The following is a 26,483-nucleotide window of genomic DNA, read 5'->3' as shown; positions in this document are numbered from 1 at the left end:
TTTCTGGTTGGGGCAAAAGGTCTGAGTGTGGCTTCTTTGGAGACCAGAAACTTCAGCTGATCTGACTGAGCACCAGCTGCCTGTCTGACACCGTGCCAGGTGTTAAGGTTATAGGAATGTGTCTTTCTGCCTTTGAGGAGTTTGCAGTCTGCTGTGGGTGGTGAGCTGCACTTACAGGAATGTGTATTAGACAGAGGCTGCAACACGGTTATCGAAGGAAGAGCGTGGTCCAGGCCAAGGGCACAGTGAGTGCAAAGGCCCTGGGGAGGGAGCTCACTGGCCTGCTCGGGACAGGGCAGCGGGGCTTGTGGCTGGGTAGAAAAGAGGTGGGGAGAGAGCAAGGGGGCAGGAGGTGAGAGCAGAGGTGAATCATATAGGGCCTTGTGGGCCACTTTAAGGATTTTCGACTTCGACCATGAGTGGAGAGCCACCAAAGGGCCCTGAAGAGAGGGGGACATGGTCTGACTTAGCTCTCAGAAGCACTTTTTCTGACCGGTGAATGGAGAGCAACAGGACGAGGCACAGAGACAAATTAGAGCTGAGGACTCCAGCAGCCGTGGGGGGAGTGTAGCTGGGCACTGGGAGGAGTCAGACGCCTGGGCTTCCACTCTCAGCCCCGCAGGGTGCTGGTCACCTGGGCTCTGCTGCCTCACCTGCAGGAGCTGTATATGTATTAAGAGCTTTCTCGAAAGGATTTGATTCACACGACTGTGTGGGGCTGGCTAGGCGCGTCTGAAATTCAGGGGCAGGCTGGGGGTGTGGTCAGTGGTGAAATTTCTTCTTCAGGGAAGCCTCCGCTCTTGCCCTTAAGGCCTTCCCGCTGATGGACTTGGCCCTCCTGCCTCCCCTCCCCCAATACCTAGATAATCTCACTGAAGGTATACTAATTAGGGACTTGATCACACCTGCAAAGTAGCTTCCCCAGCAACACCTGGTTAGCGTGTGGCTGAGTAGCTGGGGATGGCAGCCCAGCCCTGTCGATGCATAAATGAAGTTATCAGAGCAGGTAGCTGCAGGAAGGTGCGGAGGGCTCTGTGCCCGTCAGTAGGAGGGGCCTGTTGCCGTGACTGGCTTCCCCAAGGGGAGCGCTGAGCCAGGAGCTTGGAGGGGCTGGAGCACGCTCCCCAGAGCGGGGGGCTCCTCTGCAGACCTGAAAAGAGGGAATGGTGCTCTCTGTTCTAGGAAGCAGCCTTCTGCAGGGCCCACGGCTGGGGAGTTCTGAGTTGCGCCACTAGTGGGCGCAGGAGGCCATGGAATCCCGTGGAATCGGCCTGGCGCTGGGATAGCGGCTGCTCAGGGGCCAGTGCTGCATCCCACCCAGGAGTTCTGCGGAGCTGCCCCTGGTTTACATGCAAATGAGGTTGCTCAAGAGTGTTGCAAGTTCGTTCTCTTGGGCAAATGTTGATGTTTCTCCTGAAATCCTGTTTAGTTTATACATTGCCTTGGAAAATTTGGTGAGCTCGGGCCCCGCTTCCGTTTTAGTGATCATAACTCTTGCTTTATTATTATTGGACAGAGTTAATGAGATCAGCATTACTGTAGTTCTGTCGAGGAGAAGCATGTTTTGCTCGTAGGTGAGAGCTGAGACTTTGGCCTCAGATAGATGGGGCTCGAACCCCTTCTCTGCCACGTGTTTGCTCTGTGCCTGGCAACCTGGCCTCTGACCTTCAGGCCCCCAGGTGGAAAATGGGGGTAGAAATTGTGCCTGCCTCAATGAAATGTAAGGATTGGGTTCGCAGCGGGCCTGATGTGGAGCAAGCTCCCAGCAATAGCGGTTGCCATTGTCGTTTTAATTACTGCCAGGCCCTGAAAGGAGGGGAGAATGGGGCCTTGCCTCTGATGTGAGAGTGAAAAGACCTACTTGAGGCATTTATTTCCGTTCTGTGAGTCCTGGGCCCGGCCCTGGAGGAGATGGGGCCTAGAATCAGCCATCATCACAGAGTTTTCTGGGGAATTAAGAACACGGACTCGGGAGCCAGAACACCTGGTTTCATGCCAGCTGCGTGGTCTCCAGCAAGCCCTCACTTGGCATGCCCGTGCCTCAGTTGCCTTCTCTGTGGGATGGGGTGACAGGAGCCCTTTGTCGGGCTGTTTGAGGTTGGAATACGAGTTAACACACAGGAAGTGTTAACGCCAGCCCTGTGCCCACCACAGCAAACACTGCCGAAGGGCTCAGCTACTTTTATTATGAGTGGGAGGCAGCCCTTAGGTGACCAGCTCTCAGCCAGGAGAGACCCCTGGCTGTGGCATTTGCCCTCCTCGGTCAGACAGGGGAGGCGGCGTGCGCACCACCTCACAATGGCCAGTAAGCCTCCCAGCAACCCAGGCAAGGGGTCTTGTCCCCCATGTTATAGACCAGAAAAGGAAAGTTAAAGAACTTGCCCAAGGTCACCTAGCCAAGTAGGGAGGGGATTCAAATCTGGTCCTTCTGATCCAAACCTCCTTCTGCTGAAGTGGGTTCCTTCCTGGGCCAAGGCCTATAGGATCCGCAGGTGACCAGGACTTGGGCTCTGAAGAACTCTGGTGGGCAATTCCTAGGAGGAGGGACCTGACCCAAGAAGAGCCCCCTGAGGTTTTAGAAGGAACCCCTTGGTCACAAGGCATTCCTAATTGTATAAAGGGTCCCTTTGCAGAGTGTGACTAATATTCCCCTAATTTCTCTTTGTATGAATTTAGTACTAAAAGAAATGAATTTTCTTAAAGCAAAACCCACCCATACATACTGGCTGCTATAGGAAGTTAGTTTGCCTTCTCTTTTTATTTTTTTGAGGATTTTTTAAAAATGTTTTATTTATTTATTTTTAGAGATGGTAAGGGAGGGAGAAAGAGAGAGAGACATCAATGTGTGGTTGCCTCTCATGTGGCCCCCACTGGGGACCTCACCCGCAACCCAGGCATGTGCCCTGACTGGGAATCAAACCTGCGATACTTTGGTTCACAGCCCGACCTCAGTCCACTGAGCTACGCCAGCCAGGGCTATTTTTTTGAGGATTTTATGTATTCATTTTTAGAGAGAGGGAAAGGGGACGAGACAGAGAGAGAAACATCATTGTGTGAGAGAGAAACACACCCCAACTGGGGACCTGGCCCACAACCCAGGCATGTGCCCTGACTGGGAATCGAACCAGCAACCTTTCAGTTCACAGGCCCATGCTCAATCCACTGAGCCACACCAGCCAGGGCTGCCTCCTCTTTTCATAAATGAAGCAACTAAGAGTGGGGCTGCTGCCTGCCTGAGGTGGGGGGTGGGCAGAGCCTGGGTCCTGCTCGCCACACTGCATGCCGGGCAAGCCCTGGAACGAGGCGGAGGTGTGAGGAGGGCCCTTGTGCAGCAGAGAAAGCAGCTCTGTCAGACCCCAGTGCCTCCTCTTCCCCCAAGGTGATGCCCCAGCAGGACAGAGAGCAGAGCCAGCTCTCGTGGCCCCTGGCCTGCTCTGCTCACCAGCCACAGAGGGAGACGGACAGAGACAAAGCAGCCGGCAGCAGCCTTCCCTCCCCTCCAGAGGGCCGGCTCCCTGAGGCTTTCATTCCTCTTAAGCCTCTCTGGTCCTGGCCTCTTGGAGCTCATCGCTCAACTGAGAAAGTAGAGCATTATCAGGGCTTCATTAACAAATGCAAGGCAGGATAGGCCATGGCCGGGTAGCTCAGTTGGTTAGAGTGCTGTTCTCTCATGCCAAGGTTGCGGGTTCCATCCCTGGTCAGGGTACATGCAAGGATCAACCCGTGAATGCATAAATAAATGCAACAACAAATTGAGGTTTCTCTCTCTCTCCTTCTCTCTTTATCTCTCTCTGTCTCAAAATCAATAAATTAAAAAAAAAATACAAGGCAGGATGGGTTGTGATCCTCAAGCTGTGGGAGTCACATAAAAGGGGGGCTGGCCAAGAGGCAAAAGGCCAACGTGTGTTCTGGAGGATGGGAGAAACCAAGGTGAGCAGAGAGGTGGGCAGGTCCCTCGGGCCGGGAGGCTGGGCCTGAGCAGGGACTTGGAGGCTGGACTGAGTCAGAGAAGTCGAGGGAAGGAGAGGTGTCCAGCCCAGTACGAGAGAAGGGCAGGGGACGGGAGGCAGGAGACCAGTCTGGAAAGGAAGCCTTGGAGAGTGTATCAGCAAGACTTTTCGAAGCCACTTCCAAGGGTTTCTTGTCTGCCCGAGCCGCCCATCCGCAGTGAGGAAGGCCCAGGCTGCTTAGCAAACAAGGTCAGGATGCTCCTGGCCCTGTCCAAAGGCCAGCTCCAAAAGCGGACGTGTCTTATGAAGAAGGCATCGTCCTTGGCACACCGCCCCCGGGCTGGTGTTTTAGAACAGTTTTTAATTTTCATGGCTCCAGGTCCTCGGCCTGATGTCACCCCTGGAGTTCAAAGCCCGCTAATTGGAAATGAAAGGAGGCTGATTGATTGGGCAGCCCCACTGCCAGCCCACGTGGCAGTGACTCGATGGAGAGCGGGAGCGTGCTGCTCACGTGCGCGTGTCTGTGCCACGACTCCTGCGGCCCGGACACGCGAAGCAGGGGTGGGTGGGGGCACGCTCCCAGGACAGAGGCAGCTGGCTGGGGGCTTCGTTCTCCCAGTTGTCCCAGCCCGGCCTAGTTCCTCTCAGCCCCGGTTTCTCCTGCGGGGAGAATAGGCAGGCGGTCTGGGAGGGAGCAGAGTGTGCAGAGCCTGGCGGGGCGCTTCCAGGTCCCGGGCACGGGCAGACATGCAGGCTCCTGGGCCCGGCCCAGCCCTGCAGAATCAGCATCCCCGGGGGTAGTGCCAGGAAATAGCATTTCGACAGGCTCCCCGGGCATTCTGGGATCAGGCCAGGGATGCATGTTGGACGGGCCATCCCTGTGGGGTGGTGGTGTTCAGGGAAGACGGGCAGCGACCAGACGGGGCTGCTCCCAGCACATGCGTCCAGTTGTCTCCCGAGTTGGGGGCTGGGCCAGCATGGGAGAGGGGGGCCCGTCAGAGGACAGAGAACACTGGCCCGGCTCTCAGGGCCCCGGAGAACGGCCATCGAAGGGGCCTACCCAGCCACTGGCGTCCCTTCTGCCTGGCCAGGAGGCGGTGACAAGATTCCATCTGCCTTTTATTTCCATAAGGCCTTCTTCTTGGGGGAGGAGGCACCCACGTTGCGGTCCAGCAAAGACGTCCTTCCCACCGCGGCCTTCAGCCAGAAAAATAACTCGTTTCTCACTTAGGCTTTTGGTTTACAGGCATGTGACAGAGAAGGCAGCATTTCCAGTAATGAATGACAAAGCCAATGGAAAAACAAAGATTTGGGGGAATGTGCATTACTTATTGTTTTAGCACCTTTTTCTGATCTAAAGTTACTTTGTTTAGAAATAGAAATGTGGCGTGTGTAACTCAGTTGGCTTCTGGCGTTTTTATAATTGGTCAGTTTTGAAATGTGAAGGCAAGGAAAAATTTTCCAAAGTTTCAGTAAAACATAGATGTTTGCAGAGAAAAGAGTGGTTTTCCCTCACTCTTTCTGCTTTGCCCCCTGGATCCCGTCGTTGCCACGTGTGACCCCAGCAGCTGGTGCAAAGATGTGTTTCGTTCACGTTAGACCCGGCGTCTTATACCGAGAACTCTGGGTCCTCCAGAGTCCTTTCTCTTCCCTGTGCCCAGAAGGGAGAGACACCATCTCTGTGCTCCTTCCCCACCGCTGCTCCTGGCTCCTGGGTGCGGGGTCACAGGAGAAGCCCCGCCCCAGGCATCTGGGGGCTGCCTTTCCCATGATCCGGGTCTCCCCAGCTCAGCCCTAGAGTATCTGAGGCCCTGGAGTGTTGGATCCAGGTCAGGGCTGGGTGTGCAACTGTGCCTGCAGGAGGGCGAGGTCCTTGTGAAGTGAGGAAGACAGGCGAGTGACAAGAGGCCAAACCAAGACTCTGTGCATGGGCAGCGGCCCCCTGAGGAAACCTGGCACATTTTAACTTCCCTTGTCCCAGTTCTGTCTTCTGTCTGTGAGCCCCCACCATGAGCCTCTTCCTCCCCAGAGCCTACGGCTCCAAGAGCACCTCCTGGTTCTGGTATGTACTCGGTCATGGGGCTGTGAGCAAGACGGCCCCGTCCGCGATGTCTTCGATGACCTCAGTTGCCATCCCTGCCCTAAGCCTGTGGATCAGTTGACACTAGGAGCAGCTCTCCTGCAGGCAGGAGGGGAGCTCTGAGGGCCACATTGATAGGAAGCAAGTTTCTGAGCGGACGGACACTGGCACTAGACTTCCCTTCTAACATAGGGTGGTTTCTGCCAGACTGACCGCTGACCTCACTGCCCTACCGTGGCTGTTGTGCAGACCTGTCTCCTGCAAGTCTGAGCACTTCCTCTGCACCAGGCCCTGCAGTGGGAGCTCAGGGACACGGAGATGGGTCCAGTGAGGTCCTCATCCTCAGGACTCTCGGTCAGCCAGGGAGGTGGGAAAGGGAACAGCAGTTACGGTGCGGTGCCCAGGTGCTGTGATGGGGGTGGGGCAGAGTGAGAGAGGGCGGTGAGTGAGGCTTCCACCCTGGGTCCCTGAGGTTTTTAAGTGAGTCATCCTGGAGGAGAGGGAGAGCAGCGTGCAGAGGGCAGCTGGTCACTCTCAGCGTTAGCTGTCCAAGCGTGCCACGTCCTCTAAACCAGGCTGAGGCCTGTCCTGTACACCCCGGAGCACCGGCCCCTGGTGCTATTTTAGAGACACTGTCACAGAAGACCGCTCCTTCACTGACGTGGTTGAAGCTCTTAAAGTTCTAAGTATGGAGTGGATATACGTGCCCGGGTGGGAGGGAACTTGCCCCAAGGCCCTTTCCTTGTCATTAGAAGGACTCCTTCCAGAGGTGTCCTGGGGGACGCAGGTCCTGGCCTGTGAAAGCTGTGCCTGTCCTGACTTAACAGCTGCAGGGCCTTGGGCCCCCAGCCAGACGCCTGGCACAGTGAGGAGGCGCTCACTGTCTAGTAACTGGTCTCCGTGGAGAAGGGACCTCCATCCAGTGGGTCTCTCCAGGGGTTGATGATGGGTTGGAAGTAACACAGATAGAACAGCCCTTTCATATCACAGGTGAAGACCAGGGGGGCCCAGAGATGCGGTCCCACCCTTCCCACTTGAGTGGCAGCCAGGACAGAGCCCTCTGAACACTGGGTCTTCTTTCCGGCTCCTCTCCAGGTGGAAGCTCTGCGTGAGCTGGAGGCCCCGAGCTGTGTGCCAAAGGGTTAACTCTGTGTTCTCTGGGGAGCTCACGCACTCCTGACCCTCCCTGTCCTCCAGGCCCTCCCAGCTGCGGCCTCCTGGGCATAGCTCGGTCACGTGAGAGCCAGATGTGGGGATTTCCCAAGCATCGGGGTGTGCATGCATGTGTGCGTGCACCCACACTGCTGTGTTTACGTGGCTCCTGAGGGCACCGGGGATTGGTCCTGGCCCTCACCGAGCAGGAGCAGGATGGGGGCAAGGAGAGGCCTGGGGGCGCCCGGCACACTCTGAGCCTCAGAGCCCTGCTGCCACCAGACATTATAGATACGCCAGTTGTTCCTGCTTAGACTCCCATTTCCTGCTACATCCATCTTGCCATAGGCCATACTGGTTATGGGTAATTTTTTTTTCAATCTCTTTGAAGGGCTTTATAGCAGATGCTGGAAGCCAGCAGTCTTTCAGGGATGTTTTACCGGGCTCGGGGGCCTGCCCACGAGCCACTGGGCCAACATGAGCTAGGTTCAGGCTCTACCCCAGCTTGTATGTGGCTTAGCAGGCAAAACCTGAACTCGAGAAGGTGCAGGGCCCCAGTGTGAAGAATACCCAAGGGCAGCGGGGTAAATGGGCCTCAGTTTCCACATGAAACTGGTGGGACTGAGCACAATGCATGTGCATCTTTCCGTCAACCTCCGAGGGTTTACCAGGCACCCCCTCCTGCGCTCAGGTGCTGTGAGAGTGCTGACAGGCTCAGACCTGGAAGGAACTTAAGATCTGGCTGGAGAGACTCATGACAGATTTTAATCAAGCACCTACTATGTGCCAGACACTTGCTAGGGCTATAGCCCTAATCAAACATTCTTGAACCAGTTGACACAATCTGTGAACAATACAGAGATCCGTCCCAGGGCAAGAGGAGGCAGGCTCTTGAAAAGGGGGCCATCCTTCACTCTGCCCCTCATCCCCACCCCCGTCCAGCTCCCGTCGATGGCAGTGCCCAGCCAGGTGTCCGCTGAAGCACTGTGTGCCCTGCCCCCCAGTCAGGGCCCAGTTACAGATGCGAGGCCCGCAGGACCCAGCCCTGGCACCCCCCCCGCTCCACTGCAGCCGCTCTGCCTGGCCTTAGCGTGCCCTCTGGTCGGTCCAGGCAGCCTCAGGGAATGGCAGCCCCCGCAGTGTCAGGAACGAGGGTGAGGTCACTGCTGCTTCCCCAAACCTATGTGGCTCCCGGCGCAGACGGGAACACCTAGGAAAGTGTTTGTGACCGTGGGCATCTGTGCCCTGTCTCCAGAGCTCGGAGACAGACGGTGGCGAGTCCGTGGGTCATAGTAGGGTCCCCAAGCTGTGCACGTGATAGATGCTCATTAAATAGTTAGCAGTCGATGTATTGATCATCTGATAGCAAGAGCCCAGTCTCGAGAACACGAGATGTTCCTCTTGCTGTGGCCCTGCGCTGACATGCCAGGTCCTGAGTCCATTGCTGTTGACTCCATCACTTGCTCACGGCTCTTGTGGAGACAGCCGGGGAGGGGGGCAGACTGCAGGGCTGGGGGCCGGGAGACAGCAGCTGCTCTCACTCCATCCTGCTTCTCTGGCCCGTTTCTGCGGCTGCCTCGTCCCCACAGCTACGGGCTTTGGCTAGGGGATATCCCAGTGAGTGGGGGAGGACCACCAAGGCAGACCACTCCAGGGAAGGAAGTGGCTGGGATCCTGGAACTATGAACAGAGTTGAGTTTGTCTCGTCTTTGCATACCAACGCCCCAGCATGGGGAGAGGGGAGAACCTGAGAACTGAGGGGGAGGCTGCAACCCCAGGGGCTGCTGTGGGGTCAGGCAGCAGCTGCTGGGAGTGGAGGCTCAGAACCCCACGGCCTCCCCATCCAGCACCCTTCCATCCACCCACGGGCGCGTCGGATTAACCACAGCACCTGTCTTTAAGCAGGGAGCTCTGGGTCGTTTCAGCTGGCGGAGGGAGGACGACAGAACTGCCCACCACCCCCTGCTGGTGCAGACCCCTCCAGGCAGCTGCAGGGCCCCCCAGGCTTCCTTGGCCACTCTGCCTACCCCAACTTAGGCTGGCTGTCTCTGCTGGCCCCAGCCCTCAGGGACTGTGGAGTGGCTCCAGGCCCAGCCCAGCCCAGCCCCCACCCCACCCCACCTGAGCAAGGAAACTGACTGTTCTCTGACTGCGGAGCCGAGTGGCCAGAGGGTCAGCGGTGCATTCCTGCCCCGGGTTGGGCTGCCCCCACGTGGACTCTGGGTTCTGGGAAAGGCCGCTGCTGGGAAGGAGGCAGGCCCCTTCTCGCTGAGAGCAAAACAAGTAGGAATATGGCTGCACTTACAAAGAGAAGCCCAGCAGAAATAAATGAGCCTCCCTTGGCCAATAGCCAGGGAGGATCCAGAGACCGCAGCTCCCTGTTTCAGGCCCCTCTGTTCCCAGCTCCCGGCCAGCCTGCCTGGGCTCAAGCCTGGCCCACCGCTGCCTTGCTGTGGGGCCTTGGGAACAACCTTGACTTTCCTGGATCCCACTTTCCGCATCCGTAAAACACAGAAGGTTGTAAGGGTTAAATTAATAGGACTCACAAAGTGTTTGGCACAGCACCCAGCATGAGTGTTAAGAAAGGGGGAACTGGTATCATTGTTCGAGCCCCAGCCCTGCCACTCACTTGCTGGGTGATCCTAGGCAGATTTCTCCCCCACTCCAGTCCTGAGTCCCCACATGCTCCTTCCAGCCTTTGGGTCCCCACCAAGAAGCCAGAGGTGTTGGGGAAGGAGGAGACCTAAAAACAAACAATGGCCTTTCTTCCTACTTAGGATTGCCTTGTGTCTTTACGGGGATGCCCGCCAGACATTTCAGCCTTACTGCATTTCTTCTTCAGTGCTTCCATCTATTTGGCTCAGAATTCTATGACCGGCTATGTTACGTATGGGGCCTCTTGTTCATAAATTACTAAAGTTTCCGATGGGGGACATAAGACCATTGAACCAAGTGACAGTGGGACCCTGTGTCACTGCCCAGATTACCCCCCACCCAGAAGCAAGTCCTGCCTGGGAAGCAGGGCCAGGGCCCCGAGCTGCTGCTGTCAGAGCATTAACCCCTCACCCCCGAATCTAAGGCCATGGTTGCTTCACGCCCTAAGTATGCAGGACAGGCCTGAGGCTGCTGCTTGGCCTGGAGCAAGGTGCATCTCGGTGCCCATGCGAGCAGCACCTCCCACACTTCCAAACTTCCAGACCTCCAGACTTCCATCCGTGCGGCTTCTCACTGCTCATCCTGCCGGACGGTTGCTCGCTTGCTTCCTTAGCTAACTTAACCCCGGGCTGTCCTTTCCCTGGATGGCATCCTATCACTTTCACTGTTCCCTTTCTGGTCCTGCGGCTCTGAGCAAGAGGACCTGTTCCAGGCCCCTGACGTTATGCATCGTGCAAGCCAGACTCCCGGACGTTTAGCCCTGTGGTGCTGCTGCAAAGGTCTGAGCTGCCATGCGCCTGCGGCAGTACAGTGCCATCACCAGCAGCGTGTCCACCCTTTGGGCGTCTCTGGGCCACACAGGAAGAAGAAGAGTTGTCTTGGGCTACACATTAAATACACAAACACGAAGGAAGACTGATGAGCAAAAAAAAAAGGTTTTAAGTAAATTTACGATTTTGTGTTGGGTCATGTTCATAGCCATCCTGGGCCGCACACGGCCCATGGGCTACAGGTTGGAGACCCCTTGGTGGCAGGGGATGTCCTCAGTCTGGGAGGAGCTCCTCCTGTCACTACCTTTAAACCACAGGCCGGCAGCTGTCAGCCCTAATTAGCTGATGGCCTGAAAGCAGTGGCTGAGCTTCCTGGTGGCCTAGTCAAAAAAGGAAAAGAAACACATGGAGTCTGTAGGAGACCTAAGAAGCAGCTCTGTGCGAAGTTGAGTTGTACAGCAGGTCTTTAGAAACCAGTTCAAGACTGTAGTGAGGTAAAAACAAAAGAATTCCCAAAGAGGGAGCGGTCTGGAGTGCTCAGAAGGATGGAAGGCTGTGGACAAGATGGGGGTGAGGGTGTGTTCATTCCATTCGGGGCCCCTGGCAGGGTCTCTGCTTCCCCTCCCCTCCCTGGAGCCCAGGGCAGGGGCTGTAAGTGGATAAGGAGGGTGACCCTGCCCTGGTCCCCGGGGGCCCTTGGTTTGCTTTCATTCTCCGAGGAGTTTGTGCTGTTGGCTGTTCTCACTCCCGTCGCTCCCACCTGGGCGCGCAGCCCACTCTGGATTTATTAGTTTGGATGGATGGAACTTGCCTTACACCAGGGAGGGAAGGATTCCTGGAAGCATGGTTTGGGACTAGATTTGGGTTAATGGAACTGCATTCTCACTGCTCTGGAGTTACTCAAAGATAAAAGAAACTTTATGATGGACTAATAAGAGTCTTAACTATGCAGGTGTGTGTGTGTGTGTGTGTGTGTGTGTTTAAATGTGGTGCTGGGGTGCATGCGCATTTGGGGGAAGTGGCCTTAGCGTCATGGGCACCTATCTGTAGTACTGTTCTTCGACTTCCTATAATCACCTGGACCTGATGACAATCACGTTTGGCATCTAAGTGTCCTTGGGTCACTGTATTAGGCCAGGACCTTCAGGCACCTGGTTTTCTCTGGGCCTAGATTCTTGCAGGTCTTGCAAGCCAAGAGGACTGGCTTTGGCAGGGACGTAAGTACTGGGGGGGCGGCCAGTGGAGGGACCCTGTCTCCACGTCTCCTGTCTCCTAGGCACACACTGCCTTAGTCACCAGCTCTGCCCCTGACATCCACTCCACTTCTGTGTCCCCCTCCAAAACCTTTCACAGGCGTTAGGCCATTTCACTCTTAAAACAACCCTGCAAAGACAAGGTAGGTATTTTTATCCTCGTGTTATGGAAGGAAAAGTGGCTCAGATATTTGCTAAGTGCCCAGATTCTGAGCTAAAAGAGTAAGCACAAGAACCAAGGTTTAAAAAAAAAAATCTTGCCCTGGCTGGCGTAGCTCAGTGGATTGAGCGTGGGCTGCGAACCAAAGCATCGCAGGTTTGATTCCCAGTCAGGGCACATGCCTGGGTTGCAAGCCACAGCCCCCAGCAACTGCACATTGATGTTTCTCTCTCTCTCTCTCTTTCTCCCTCTCTTCCCTCTCTAAAAATAAATAAATAAAATCTTTTTTTAAAAAGTTAAAAGCCTTTAAAAATTTTTTTTTAAAAATCTTTCTCCAGTTTCCTGTCCTCTGTCCCTCCTGAATTATTTGCTTTTTTCACTTGAGTTCCCATATATTGAGCATGTGTTCAAGTGGTTTTCCCTGGAAAGGCAGTCTGTTTCTCTGGAAAGATTCTCTTCAGCTGTGATGCACTTGTATTATGGGGACCAGCAGGTTCGTGCTGGAAGAGTCTAGAACACCAGAGAAGTACCCTGGAGATCCATGGACCCAAACGCTTGATTTCACAGCGTGAGCACGGAGTCCCAGAGAAGTCAAGCCGCTTGCCTGAGGTCACACGGCTGGTTCTCAGGGAGATCGGTTGTGCAGCTTTGCAGTCCGACGCCCCTCGATTTCCACGGGCACACTGGTCTGGGGGACCCTTGGCTCTGGCACCAGAGGAGAGGGAGGGAGAGACGACAGGGAGGGCAGGAAGCAGTTGGTCTGTGTCAGTCACAGCTGCTCACTTGGCTGCGCCTGCCTCTTGCTCCCTCACCCCATCCCTCTGTCTCTCCATTTTCCCAACCCTGAGCCAGCAACCTCATCTGCCTCCTGGCCGAGGACTGGGTTTTGTAGGCCAGGGGCTCTCTGTTCATTGTAATGTGGCCGAGGGGGTCCCTGCCCACCCTGGGAGACGGCTTGCTCGGGTGGGTTGGAGAAAAGGCCCTCCAAAGGGGGAAAACTGGGGGTGGGAACCGTGGAACTGGATTAACTCTGTGGATCCAGGGGGCTGGGAAATAAATCATGTTTTAAGAAGACTTTCTTTTAAAAAGACAGGCTCATTTCTGGTTTGCTTCCCATTTTCCTTTGGAGCAAGAAGGGAAAGGCCTGCTCGCGGGGAATGAAGGGGGTTGGCGGGAGCTCAAGCTGTGCACTTAGTAGGGGCTCAGTTTGCTGTCCATCCCCACTGTCTACCCAAATGCCCAAACCCCAAGATCAAAGGGCATCAGACCCTTTGAAATGATTCTTTTTTTTTATTGGTTCTAGAGAGAGGGGAAGGGAGGGATGGAGGGAGCGAAACATTGACGTGAGAGAGAAACAGCGACCAGTTGCCTCTTGCAGCATCCCGGCTGGGGGCCGATCCTGCAACCCGGGCATGTGCCCTGACCGGGAATCAAGCCTGTGACCTTTCAGTTTGCAAGATGACACCCAACCAACTGAGCCACACTAGCCAGGCTTGGAAATGATCCTTGGAAAAATTATCCTAGCAGCCAAGACCTTGTGAGCATTTAGTCTCTGTGGGCTGAGGGTCCCCACTTCTCTCTCCTAGGGCTTTAGGGAGGGTTTTCCCCTCTCGAATGGCCGTCATCTTCTAGCACAGGGGTTGACGAACCACTGGCCACGCCTGGCCCACCAGGCGGTTTTGTGAATAAAGTTTTATTGGCACACCGCCCACTCACAGGGTTGAATAGTCTCCATAGAGACCACATGGCCCACAAAGCCTAAAATACTGATTCTTTGGCCCTTGACAGGAAAAGTTTGTCAACCCCTGTTGTAGCAGAACAAGTCTTCGTGGCTTCTCCAGGTCCAAGCCAAATAATTTCCCTTGGCTCACCAAAAGGGGTTCGCACTTCCCAAAAGGTTTTCTTCTGAAGGACCCACAAGAAACCCCAAAGGAAGGTGTGCGAAAGAACAAAGCCAGCGGAGATGGAGAGAGATGTGGGCAGCCTCCTAGCTGGACTGGCACAGGGCGTGGTGGGGCCAGATGGGGTTGGGGCGGGCCTGGCACGGCCTTGCTGGGGGGAGGCCCATGGGGCCACATCTGGGGTAAGACGGCAAGAAGTGACAGCCCCAGCCAGATGTGGCAGTGAGCATGGAGTCCCTCATCCGAACTCAGGCCCACTTGGCCAACTCAGCTCAAAGCCCTACAGGGCCCAGGTGCATCTAGCTCATCTCAGCCCAACCGGGCAGGAAGGCAGGGCCCCCTAGCTCCTTCTGCCCGAGGAGGCTTCCTGCTGCCAGGCCGGTGGGAGGCTCTGGCCACAGAATGTTTGTCTCTGGGTGCATTCCCCTGGTGTCCCTCTACCCCCATTCCAACTGACCTGATGTCCGGGGCCACCTTTGGGGAGCCACCTGACAGGGGCCGGCATTTTCTCGTGCATCCAGTGTGAGCACTGCTTGGTTCTCACCCTCGCAGCTGGCAGAATGGGATTGTTGCTGGCTGATTGAACCAAGCTCATGGCAGACGGTGGCCAGCAGTCACTGAGCACTGACTGTGTACTAGGCACCGTGCTGCACACTCACTGCACATGCTTTCAATCCTCTCAGCACCCTTGAAGGTAAATGTCTCGTTTCGTCTGGATTTTTCCAAGTGAGGGAACAGGTTCAGAGAGGTTAAGTAACTTCCTCAAAGGAGCAGAGCCTGGATTTGGATCTAGACGGCCAGACCCCAGAGGTCTTAAATCCAGGCAGACCCCAGAGGCCTTGCTAGCCCTCCCCACCAGAGGCCCACTCAGCTGGTTTACAGAACTGTAAGCTGCGGGGAGCCAGCCTGCTGGGTAAGGGAGAGTTAGGGGCTTTAAATAGTGAGTGGCAAACCGATCCCCTGAGGTCTGTGTCCCCACAAGAGGCTGATGCTGTATTAGCTGTGTGACCTCAGACAGGTTACTGAACCTCTCTAGTTCATTTCTGCCATCTATAAAACGGAGGGAATACCTTAACGTTGCAGGTTATTGTGAAAAACAAGTGAGTTATTATGCGTAAGTGCTCAGCATGATGCTCAGTGTGCAGTAAATGCCGTGAAATGTCTGCTGCTCTTGTGATTATGATTCCTCTTTGTCATGGGGTCAGGGAACAGTCCTGGCCAGTGCTGTCCAGGCAGCACAAGGGTTTGCGTCTCAGTGTTCAAACAAGGGTTTGCGTCTCAGCGTTCGAGCGAGGGTTTGCATCTCAACTTGCACCTCAGTGTTTCCTCCGCGGCGTCCCTACCGCAGGCAGCACTGTGCCCCGTGGGAAGGGGTGAGAAGTTCAGCAGAGAAAGCCACCCCCCCGCCCCCCCACCCGGGTGTTCCCAGGCCAGGTTCCATTTCCGGCTCTGCCACTCTGTGATTGCGGGAACGTGGGCTGGTGGCTGCCCCTGTCTGAACTCGCATTCTGCCCCTGTAAAATGGAGTGGGAAAATGCACACCCATGTCAAGGGGTTGTCCGGGGGAGTAACCGAGTTGCTGCCCACCAGGAGCAGAATGTCGGTGTTTATTACCTGCTGACCCTCTAGAAATGTTCACACCGTTGATTCAGCTAAGAGCTTTCCTCCTCATAACGTCACTACATCATATCTCATGGCCACAGGTTGTTTGAGGTGCTGTGACTTCGCTTCTCTCTCTCGGCAGGAGGACAACTGTTAGCCTCATTTCACAGATGAGGAAACTGAGGCCCGGGTCAGACATGACTTCTGAGCCTGGAGTAGGGCCCTCATCTCCTCTGGTCACTGAAGGTCCCTGTCCTTCTGGGTTGGAGTTGAGGTGTGAGACTCTAAAATGAGGCGTCTCCCCACTCTGCCAGGGCCTATCTTTCCTCCTGAGAGCGTGGGGCTGGGGCAAGGGCGAGAGAAGACACCGAGGCCCCGTGGCGTGGTGCCCCAAGCTGGGAGGTGGCCTTGGGCTCCCCAGCCCTGATGTTGGAAGCGCCAGGTTTCTGCTGCTGAGCCTGCTGGCCTGGCAAGGACCCTTGGAGCCACCGAGCCCTGTGGGGCCAGCCACCCACATGGCCAGAGAGGAAGGTCCGGCCTGCCTTCTCCAGGGCAGTAGTAACCCACGGGCCCTGTTCCAAGCAAGGATTGTGTGGGCTTCTCTGAGCTCCAAAGGACGCCTGCGTTTCGGCAGACACCTCATTATCCCTGCCCCGGCCGGCCCTGTCCCAGCGCCTGTGTAATCACTCCAGCCCACGCCCAGCAGCCCGCCCACGGCCAGGAAATCACTCCCCTCCCCTCCCCCACCTTCCGCTGGCAGCTCTACTGGTGCCCGAAGCCACTCACGCCACTCGCCACTTGCCCGGGGGACCTCCTGCCTGCCTAACGGTTCTCTCTCCTCTGATTCTCCTCTCCTGTTGCTGCTTGCTCTCGGGGACTTGGAAGTGTGGCTCTCCAGCTGGGCCGAGTCTCCCAAAAAGGACGTGACAGGTACTGCCCAGTGTGCATGTGAGTGCATGTGTGTGAACATGTGCGTTCCAGGCATCTGTGTGTGGGAGCCGGTGCTGCCGGCCCCTTGCCATGTGCTTCCCTGAGCTGCGTAGTGGCCATTTGTCAGCACGCCCGGCATCCTCTCTGCCTTCCCTTGCTCCTCTGCTGCCTGTACTCTCTGCCTGTCTTTTGACCCTTTTTAGGTCTCAGATCCAGCCTTGGAGCCTTCTGATGGGCAGCGACCACACAGCTCAGTGTGTAAGCAAATGCGCTCCGGACCTAGAGCGTGTGGGTTTGAATCCCAGCTCTGCTGCGTCCTGGGCTGTGCTGCCTTGGCTGGGGTATTTAGCTGCCACCTCATGGGGGGACAGTGAACTCAATTCTGCCCCCACCCCCGCCCCGTGAAATGGGCCACAAGCATTGTTAATCTCCCTCCAGGCAGGCAGTGACCTCAAGGCAGAGCGCAGAAGCCTGGTTCCCAGGCGTCCACACTGGAGCGCTGCAGGGAGCTGCAGCGGGCCTGGGGAGTCCCCAGGCTGTGGCGGAGGTCACCACCCCCATGCCCTAGGGGTGCAGAGCCGGGAGCTGCATCTGGCTACAGGGGGCTTCCCAGGCTTTGGGCTGTCAGGCCCAGGATGGGCCCCAGAGACATGGGCCTGTGCCCTGTGTCTTAATGGGCAGAGCTGGGCCGTGGGTCAGGGGCTTGCTTGCTTTTAGTTTTTGAACTTCCTGGACAATTGCAGAAAAACCTGGACAGCAGGGTTCTCAGCTGCTAGAGGGAGATTGTGGCAGGCAGATAGTTGGATTTCCAGGAGGCTTTTCTAGGAGCCCCTCCGTTTCTTTTTCTTTTCTTTTCTTTTCTTTTTTTTAAGATTTTATGTATTTATTTATTTTTAGAGAAGGGGAAGAAGGGAGAAAGAGAGGGAGAGAAACATCACTGTGTGTTTGCCTGTTGTGCACCCCTTAGTGGGACTTGGCCCACAACCCAGGCATGTGCCTTAACTGGAAATCGAACTGGCGACCCTTTGGTTTGCAGGCCAGTGCTCAATCCATTGAGCCACACCAGCCAGGGTGAGCCCCTCCATTTCTGAGAGTGCTACCTGACCCCCCGCCCCCACTTCCCCAGCCCAAACCTGAGAGCAGGGGTCCAGCCTTAGAGATTGGGGAACAAGGCAGAAGGGTCAGAGGTCAGAGGGAGCTGGGCCAGTCCCAGGGATCAGAGCCCCAGGCTGAGACCCTCCAGACCACAGCCGTGGGCAGAGACTAGGAGGTGGGCATTCTGAGAGGGGGGACCAGAGCAGGAGGCAGCAGTCAGGAAGATAGACCCCTTGCCTGACCCAAGGCCACAGCAGTCCTTCTTCTGGTGTTGCCTCTGACGAGGGCCTGGGCCTGAGCTAATAACTGGGCTCCTGTCCCTTTTTCCCCTCTCCTCGAGCCAGTGAGCCAGAGCCCACTTGGCCCACAACAATACATTTTATTCACCAAACGTATAGCCTGGCTGTCCAAGGGCCTGCGGAGAAGCCGGCAGGCTGAGTCTGGCCTGGGAGGAACCAGTTGTGAGGGATGGAGGGACTTTGGTGGGATGCCCAGTGTTTGGGGGGGGGACAGTCACAGATCGTGTGGGGGTGTGGGGCAGGGGCCACCTCAGGGCTTAGCTCCTCAGGAAGACCCCGGCTGTTGGGAGCGAGAGCCTGAGGGTGGCAGTAGTGGGCCCGGGGAAGCCAGCCAGACGAGGAGTCTAGGGTCGGAGTCTTGGGTGAGTCACCAGGTCTCTCTGGGCCTTGGTTTCCCCATCTAGGATGTTGGAGTGTTTGATGAGACAGGAAACTCAGAGGTAAGGGCTGATGCTGGGACCCTTGAAGGTGAGAGTCTTCGGGTTGCTTCCCCTGGTACCCCTCCCCCTAGAGCGGGCCTGGGGGCCCTGATCTGCCTCTCCAAAGGGCAAGTGCCTGCTGCCTGCCAGGAAGGTCCTGCTCCAGGGCACAGCCTCAGCCACCCTCTCCCGGTGCCTGCAGCCCTTGCCTTGCGATGCCTGCTGGTTCTGAGGCTGCAGAGGAACCTAAACCCCTGCTGCTTGCTCCCCAAGTCTCCCCTGCTATTTGCTTTGTGAATATTGTTTACAGTTAACGTAGAACATTAACCCCATCACCTCATACCGTGCTTGGAACAGCACTGTGAGGTGGGTACTGTCACTCTTCCTGCTTACAGACGAGGAAGCCAAAACTCAGAGGGGCTCAGTGCCCCGCCAGGGTCCCAGAGCTAGTGGGTCCAGGGCAGGCCTGGACCTCAGACCCTCAGGCTCCGTGTGCGTTTGCACCGAGCATCTCAGGCAACTGCTGCGTCCGGTGCCGTGTCCTGGGGCACCAGTCCTGGGGCACCTGCTCTCGTCAGGGAGACCTTTGTCTGAAGCACGGGGTCTGGCTGGGCAACAGTGCCCCACGGGAAATTCAGTGCAGGACGGGCACAGGCAGTCCAGCTGGAGCGATCAGGCAGCTCCGGGCGGGCAGAGGCAGGTGGGGCACGTGGGGGCTGGTAGAAAGGAAGGCAGGCCGGGACGGGGGAACAGCTACCAGCTACGGCAAAGGCTTGGAGAGAAGAACCTGCGAGGTCAGTGTGTCTGGCGCAGGGCGACGCCCGAGGCGTACGCGGGGGAACAATGAACGATGAACGTTGCCTGGAATAGGAGGTGGTGTGACGGGGAACTGGTGCAGTTCAGATTGTCAAGGAAGACTGAACTTGAATTTGGCCCTTATTCTACGGGCCACAGGGAGCCACTGAAGGTGTTGGAGCAGCGGGCTGGCTTGGCAAAAGCCTCGTTTAGAAGTTTGAGTTGGCAGCCAGGACTGGGCAGGAGCCAGGGGTCCATCCAGGTGGTAGCTGGAGGAGCACAGGTGTGCGGTGGGGGTGGGGCAGAGCCCGGGAGCTGCCGGGGCCCCAGCAGGTCGAGCCAGGGGCTCTGAGGAAGGCGCCAGGGCCCATTTCTGGGTGAGACTCTTACAAAGCTCCCTTCCACCCTGGGAGGAGCTCTCCTCCCCAGAAGGGTCCAACCCGTTTCCATGCCTCTGCCAAACCCTTTCCATGGGAAGACAGGAGTCTGCTTCCCCTGCCCCTCCCCCTCCCTGGGGCCAACTCCTTCAGCCCCTGATTTTCCAGGCCTTGGCTGGGAGGGGATCCAGCCTCTGAGGGATGACATCACCCACCGGCCGGCCCGCCCGCCGAGTGGTTTCTCATCCAGATACCTGCTCCCCGTTCACACCCACCCGGGCCACCCTGGGCAGGCAAAACACTAAGGGGCAGGTGCCAGAGTGAGCAAGCTGGGAGCCTGCATGTGCTGGGGGCGGGGAGGGCAGAGTGTCTGTGTGTCCATCTGTCCATCCCCCAGCCTTCGGAGTAGCCTCCCAGGAGTGCCACCGCCTGTCTTCTGTGCTCTGGGAGAGCACTTCCTTAACTTTTCTACCTGTGTCCCGGAGAGCTGGTCTTCAGGCTCAGGCCAGTGTTCTGAGGGGCTGGGGGGAAGGAGCATGGAGACTTTTTCCCCTCTTTGAAATTGTGTCTCAGATTTCCTTGGCGTGGACTGCAGTGAGCTGACGTCTCTCCGTTCCCCAGCACCCCGCTCGTCCTCTCTGGCAGCGTCCGGCCCCTCGCCCCTCTGTGCCTCTGTTTCCCGCCTCCCCTTTCTCCCTTCCTCGGTTTAGTTGTCTGGTGTTCCCACAGTTCAGAAGTGAGGCTCTACCTGGTTTATCTGTGTTGGCTCCAAACAAACCCTTAAGTCACTTTATTCATCTGTCTGCCCGTTCATTCCTTGTACAAACACTCGGTACCGACCGCCTAAATGGGCACCGTGGTCTGGTCAGTGTGGCAAGAGTCAACAAGGAACCCACATTCCAGTCTGTCTTAAGCACCAACTGTGTGCCAGGTGCCTGGAGGCAGCATAAAGCAGGGCCCCCCCTTGGAAACCAGGGATCACGGGGGCTCTCTGTGTGGGCCAGGCACCGTGCATAAGTTCAAGACACAAGCTCCAGTGTCATTTGGGCTTGGGCTCAATCCCAGTCATGTGACGTTAGGAAAATTACTTTCTCTCACGAGCCTCAGTCTGCCTGTGTGTAAAATGGGGCTGAAACAAGACCTACCGCAAAGGGTTGTTGTGGGGGTCAACCCAGACCGTGGGATGGTGTGGTCGGCGCTTGGCATAATGCTGCCCACATGTGAGCCCTGATGAGGCTTATGAGTCGTTCTCTGGGGTAACCGGGGGGCTCCAGGACTTGGCAGCTGTGTAACCTGCTGCTGGGGAACTCCTCTTCTGTCTGTATCTTGAGTTTTCCTTCCCCATAAAGTGGAAAGGGAGCTCCTGTTCGTGCTGGGTGCACTTAGGAAATGGTCTTAGCCGCAGAAGCACTGATGGTCCCCCAGGGGCCCAGCGGGAGGCGGTCTCTGTCAGCACTGTGCCCAGCGCTGCGCCTGTCCTAGGGGCAGCGGGTGCAGTGCCGGCTGTGTCTGAGTGCAGAGCCGGGCTGGCCTTGCTGCCCAGCTGTGGGTCACGTTCCTGCCTGAACGGCTCTCCTAGGCTATGCGCGTGCGTGTCCCTGCGGCAGGCCTGAGCTGGGATAGGGTCCCTCCGGGCTCTGCAAGGGGCTGAGTGGGCGTTGTGGGGTCCACGCCTGGTGGTAGACAACTGCCAGGGGCGGTGGGTTTCTTTCCCCTTTGTTGCCCCCACCCTCGGTTGGATAGATCCTCGGCCACGGAGAGGCCCCAAGATCTAAACAGTGCTTCTCCCCGCACCCCCCCCCCCCCCGCACCCGGCTGTAAGCAAGATCCACAGGAGAAGGTGGGGTGTCTAAAACACCCCCCAGACCAGTTGAATCTGGATCTCTGGGGGTAGGGCCCAGGCACCTGTCCCATTTAAAGGCTCCCTGGGCGGTTTTGTGGGACCGAGTTGAGGGTCGCTGTGCTAGAAGGCCGGGACGTGTGAAAACAGAGGAGGCCGTTCTGTAATCCAAAGAGATGGGCTTGAGCCTAAGACACAGAGGACTTGGTTCACCCTTAGCAGCTCCGTGAGCCAGGACCAGCCTCTGGGCTTCTCCGGGCCTCTGAGCTGCCCTGTGTGTGGTGACATGCTGAGACAGTCATCGGTAGGGTGGCAGGGGACGGTGTCCGAGCCTGCATGGAACACCGGCTGCGTCAGCCTCAAGCAAACAGGGAATGCGGCTGCAGGCTGAAGCACCAAGGGGGCCGTGTGGAGCCCGGAACCCTCTAGATGTTTCTATAGCCAGACTGGTGGCGTGAAGCCCACTGCTTCCAGGAGACTGGCAGAGGCATCGAGTTGGAGAGGCATCGTTTGAGAAGGGTGCTAGGAATTCCCTGTGGTCTGGGGGGGCCTCCGGTGGGAGGTGACCCGTGGGACTCTGGTTTGTGGATCCTCTGAGCTCCTTGCAGGGCGTGGGATGTCTTTGGTGTTTTTCCCCACCTCCATCCCAGTGATGGTGATGGTGCTGGTGAAGCACAGGGAGGTTTAAGCAGCATGTTCAGTGCCACACAGCCAGTGAACCGAGATGGGCAGCCTGTCTGTCCACCTTCTAGTTCGGCGCTTGCTTAGTGAGTGTTGCACTGGTCCCGTGGCTGAGGAGGACAGAGACGTTGCCTGCTCTTTGCGAGCCTGCCCTCCTGTTAAGCCCCACCTCTTGACCCCTCACGCTCCATGAAACTGCCAGAAAAGGGCGGCTGCGGGCTCCTGGGAGCCTGACTACACACCCCAAGGCGGAGAGGCAAAGGGAGACTGAGTCAGCCTCCCGGTAGCCAGTGGGCAGCAGCCAGGTCAGGCCAGGGCCCCCTCCAGAAGCAGGTCTGGGAGAGCCAGCCTGAGGCCGCTCCACGTGTGCCAGGCCCTGGGCTCGGTGGCAGCACCCTGCTGAGCCCACGGGGCAGGCAAGGAGCCGAACTTGAGGAAAAGTTGCAGGAGGGGGGGCGAGAGCTGGGCTGGCCTGCGGCTGGCTTTCTTCTTGGGTTTCAAGTAAACAGTCTCGGCCCTCCTCCCCCTCCCCTGCCTCCACCCCCGGCTCCTCATTCGATGGGTCTCATGTGTTTCTATTTAAGGGTTGCAAGTAAACCCCAGTGATTGGCGGCCTCAAACCTTCTTGACTTCTCGCCTGGGCCCAGGCTGCGGAGACGGTCTCTCCCGCTCTCTCCCTCTCCCTCCTGAGGGGAGGACTGCTGACTCTCTTTCTCTGGGTTTACAGAGCTTGGGGGAGAGGCAGGAGCCCTCCTCCTCGCCTTGCCTTTCTCTCTCTCCTCTGCTCCGGCCTCAGCCCTCATGGGCCGCCCACCCGCAGCCCTCCCCTCGCACCCCTGTCGCCGAGGGGTCTGGAGAGACCACGTCCGCCCCAGGCCTCTCCTCTGCCTCCCTCGTGCTGGGCTGTGACTAACTCCTCTCAGCAGCAGGCTTTTCCTCTGAGTTTCCCCCGTCTCTGTCTGTCCCTCTCCTGCCCGCATCCTCCCTCTGCCCCCTGGCTCCCCATGTCCCCCGGCCCCCGCGGCGCAGCGGGCCGGTGCGGGGCCTTGCTATATGGCCTGTCCTTGGGGCCCAGCGAGCCGCGAACCCTGGCTGCGGGCAGCCCCTCGGAGCGGCGCTGGCGACAGAGCAGCCTCCCCCGAGGCCGATGGACAGGGGGCGCCCCGGCCGCGGGGCCATGGCTGGCCGCTGGCTCACCGCGTGCTTTCTGCCCTCGCCAGGTGCCGACACCAGCGCCGAGCCCATGATCCTGGAACAGTACGTGGTGGTGTCCAACTATAAGAAGCAGGAGAACTCGGAGCTGAGCCTCCAGGCCGGGGAGGTGGTGGATGTCATTGAGAAGAATGAAAGCGGTGAGTGTCCCGGCCGGCCACTCGGGGCTCCAGCCCAGCTCCTTGGACGGATGGCTGGTTTTTGTTCCCTTCCTCCTCCCCCACCTCTGCAGCTATACGTTATTTCCATCTGGCAGGGAGAGGGCTGAGGAGGCTGAAGTTTCCCCTGTTGGTTTGGGCTACAGGCCAGCAGTTTGCCTGGTGGTGGAAGAATGCCTCCACCGCTCAGGGTGATTAACCGGCTTGCGTTACTGCAAGGCCAGGGTGGCAGCATGGGTGTCACTCTCCAGCCCACGCTCAGGGTCCCCGAGTCCTTTGAGGCCCCTGGGGAAGGCAGCTCCTGGCTCAGGGACACCGGACAGCAGCTTGCCCCACAGGGTCCCATTAGCAGCCAGGGTCCAGGCAGGGCTGGGGGGAGGCAGGCTGGCCATGACGTCACTGTGGGGTCCAGGGGCCTCGGGCCCCTGGCGTGTGGTCTGGGGAAGGGCCCGGCCTGTGGGGGTTGGCTGGTGTCTGAGCAGTGAGCCGACTGCCTCCCGCTGAGCTGCAGGCTGCCAGGACCTGGGAAGAGGGCCCAGACAGGGGGGTGAGGCCAGGTCCTGGGGCTAGGGAGGGTCCTGCCGCAGCCACCCTGTCATTGGGGGCTGAGGCTTTGTCTTGACTGAGGCCATTCAGGGGGCCGCTGGTCCCCAGGTCCTTGCCCAGTGGACCCAAGTGCCTAAGTGCCCTGGGCACAGGAGTCTCTGTAGGTGGAGAGCAGAGGCCAGTTTGAGTACAGACCCGTATGGCCCCCAGCAGGGCCAGGACGACTGGCCCAGGACACTCTCCAGAAGCCTGCCCGGAGTCTGCTGGCTTGAATTGGCTCTGTTTTGGTTTCGGTTTGCTGCAAGGGAAGGACCATGCACGGGAGCCTCTCTGGGATGGGTTTGGAGGATACTCCTGGAGGAGGGGCCTATTCCCTTTTTCCTGTCCCACTCACTTCCCTTCCAATATTCTGAGCTCCGAAAGGAAGGCAGACCAAGGGATGACTGTACCCATTTTGTAGATTAACTGACACGCAGAAAATTTGAGGGGGATGAGTCATCTGAGGTCAAAAGCAGAACAGAACCGGAATATTCCCGGGTCCCCGAGTCCCCTGCTTGTGAGCAGCAAGTAGCTGTAGGGATGCTGAGAAAATCCTGGCGGGCCTCCTGGGGGAGGGGCACTTAGGCTGTGATGCCAGCATAGACCTGACTCATGACTCCTCCTGGGTTTGGGGTCTTCGAGGCCCGTTCCCTTCACAGGGAGGTCAGATTCTGCCTTTGGGCCTGTAGCCACCGCCGGCAGGCACATCTCTAGTGTAAAACCTGGGCCTCTCACCCCTGGTGCCCCCACGGGTCTCCTTTCTGCAGTTTTGCCTTCAGCTTTTGTCCCTGTACCAGTCCTACCTCCCCTCCCCTGCCCCCCGCCCCAGGGAAGCTGCATTGTCACAGGGACCTGGCTCTGGAAACCCTAACCACCCAAAGGAGGGGATCTGTACTGGTGGAATTGGAGACACCAGCTGAGGAGGGAGAGATGTTTGTTTTGGAGCTTGCTCCAAAGAAAGGCAGGCCCGCTTCTCCGTATAAGGTCAAGTCTGCTCAGAAGTTGAGTTCTGGCTTAGGGACCCTTCTGCCACCTCACTGCCTTGGAGCCACAGGAGGAGTAGGTACCAGCCACTAGCGGGATGGCTCCTGATGAGACCCCAAACAGAAGGGAGTCAGCCTGCTGCACGGGAGACCACTCCCTGAGGCCCAGGGACGGGGTGTCCTCCGCCGTCCCAGCCCACATCCCGCACCCTGGGAACACTGAGAGTCCTTCCCCAGAGCAGAGCAAGAAGCGGGTGGGCAAAGTGGGGGTTCTGGGTGAGGCCTGGAGAAGGCATAGAGGGGTCTACTCTTCTGATGAGTCCGGGTGACTGTTTGAAGGTCTCAGGCCTCCTGACTCCCTGGAGCAGCCCCATCTGATACACTGCTGCCCCCCCCACCCCGCCCCCGCAAGGGAGCTCTGTCCCTGGAAGCAGGGTTCCACCACCTGCTGGCGGGGTGGGTTCAAGTCCCTTATTCTCTGAGCCTCAGTTGTCCCTTCAGTAAGTTAGAGATAACCAGGAGGCTGCTCAGAAGCAGGACCTGGAGAAGATGACCTCTGTGAGCCCTGTCCGGGGTCTGAATTCCATGGCTGGGTGTCAGGTTGGGAGAGCTTTCCGGCACATGGCTTTTCCACTTCTCTGGGTTTTGTACCTTTACCCTTGGTGGAGACGGCTGCTCAGAGCAGATGTTTACACAGGGGCCGTGCCGTGCTGTGTTTACCGTGCAAACCCACATTATCTGCTGCCGTTAAAAACCAGGAGGCCTGGACTGTACAACCAGCTTAACCAGAGAAGCGAAGTGGGTGGAGGGGAGAAAGGAAGAAGGCCAAACTACAGATCCCTGGGTGGGTGGTTTCCCAGTTCGAGGAAGCTGGACGGCGGATGGTGGGGGAGGGGAGGTGTGCTGTGCATCCTGCAAGCTGGCTTTGGAAGGAGTGGTGAGTGAGGCTTTCGAACTCTGAAACAAAGACCCAATTGTGATGCCTTTGACCTTGGGACTTGGTGAGTGTGTTGAGCCATTTCCACTCGAATTGTTAGGACAGCGGTTCTAGTTCGCACCAGTCCTGCCTGCCACCCACCCCCCACACACACATACACCCAGGGCCTCGACTTGCTCACTGGGAACCAGGACTCTGCCTGTGTCCCCTTTTTGCTGGGCTGGAAGTCCCTTGAGTAGAGTGTCCGTAGAGGGATCCAGCCACCTGTGGCTTCCCCTGCTGATCAGAGCCCTCTGCCTGGGGCCTTAGCCACCGAGCACTTCGGGGCCGTGGTTTTGCCAGCACTCCATAATCTCATTGGTCTCAAGAGAGATGTGTCTGAAGGGCAACTGAGAGCCAGTAAAGAGTGAAAACCAGGTTTCAGGACATGCGCTTCACATGTATCGTTCACTGCAATCATGGAAAGACCCCATGAAGTAGAAGGCACTTTAACCATTTTGTGGCCAAAGTAACAGGCTAAAAGTTTAAGTCATTTCCCTCCAGTCCAGAAGCTGAGATCTCTCCCCTCTGCGGAGGATGTGGGGGGAGGGCGAGCGCGGGCTGATCCTGGGTAGGCTCATCCCTGAGCTGCTGATGATGCTGTGGGTCG

General features: G+C 57.5%; 1 protein-coding gene across 6 annotated transcripts in view; it reads left to right on the top strand.

The window, feature by feature from the left end:
• The window catches only part of SH3PXD2A (SH3 and PX domains 2A), a 226,396-nt gene that overhangs the window by 145,965 nt on the left and 53,948 nt on the right, over positions 1-26,483 (top strand). For 3 of the 6 annotated variants that reach the window (XM_045853790.1, XM_045853787.1, XM_045853791.1), the window contains 2 exons: positions 16,409-16,453; positions 23,180-23,311. In XM_045853790.1, coding sequence (XP_045709746.1) covers positions 16,409-16,453; positions 23,180-23,311 — 177 coding nt within the window. Of the gene's footprint in view, positions 1-16,408; positions 16,454-23,179; positions 23,312-25,782; positions 25,899-26,483 lie in introns of those variants that run through there. The other 3 variants (XM_045853788.1, XM_045853792.1, XM_045853793.1) reach the window with 2 other exon arrangements.

This window comes from Phyllostomus hastatus, unplaced genomic scaffold (assembly GCF_019186645.2).
Source record: "Phyllostomus hastatus isolate PE091 unplaced genomic scaffold, TTU_PhHast_1.1 phas_scaffold_1066, whole genome shotgun sequence".
Lineage (NCBI taxonomy): Eukaryota > Metazoa > Chordata > Mammalia > Chiroptera > Phyllostomidae > Phyllostomus > Phyllostomus hastatus.
The sequence above is the reverse complement of the archived record's forward strand: the minus strand, read 5'-3'. Positions and strand labels throughout refer to the sequence as shown.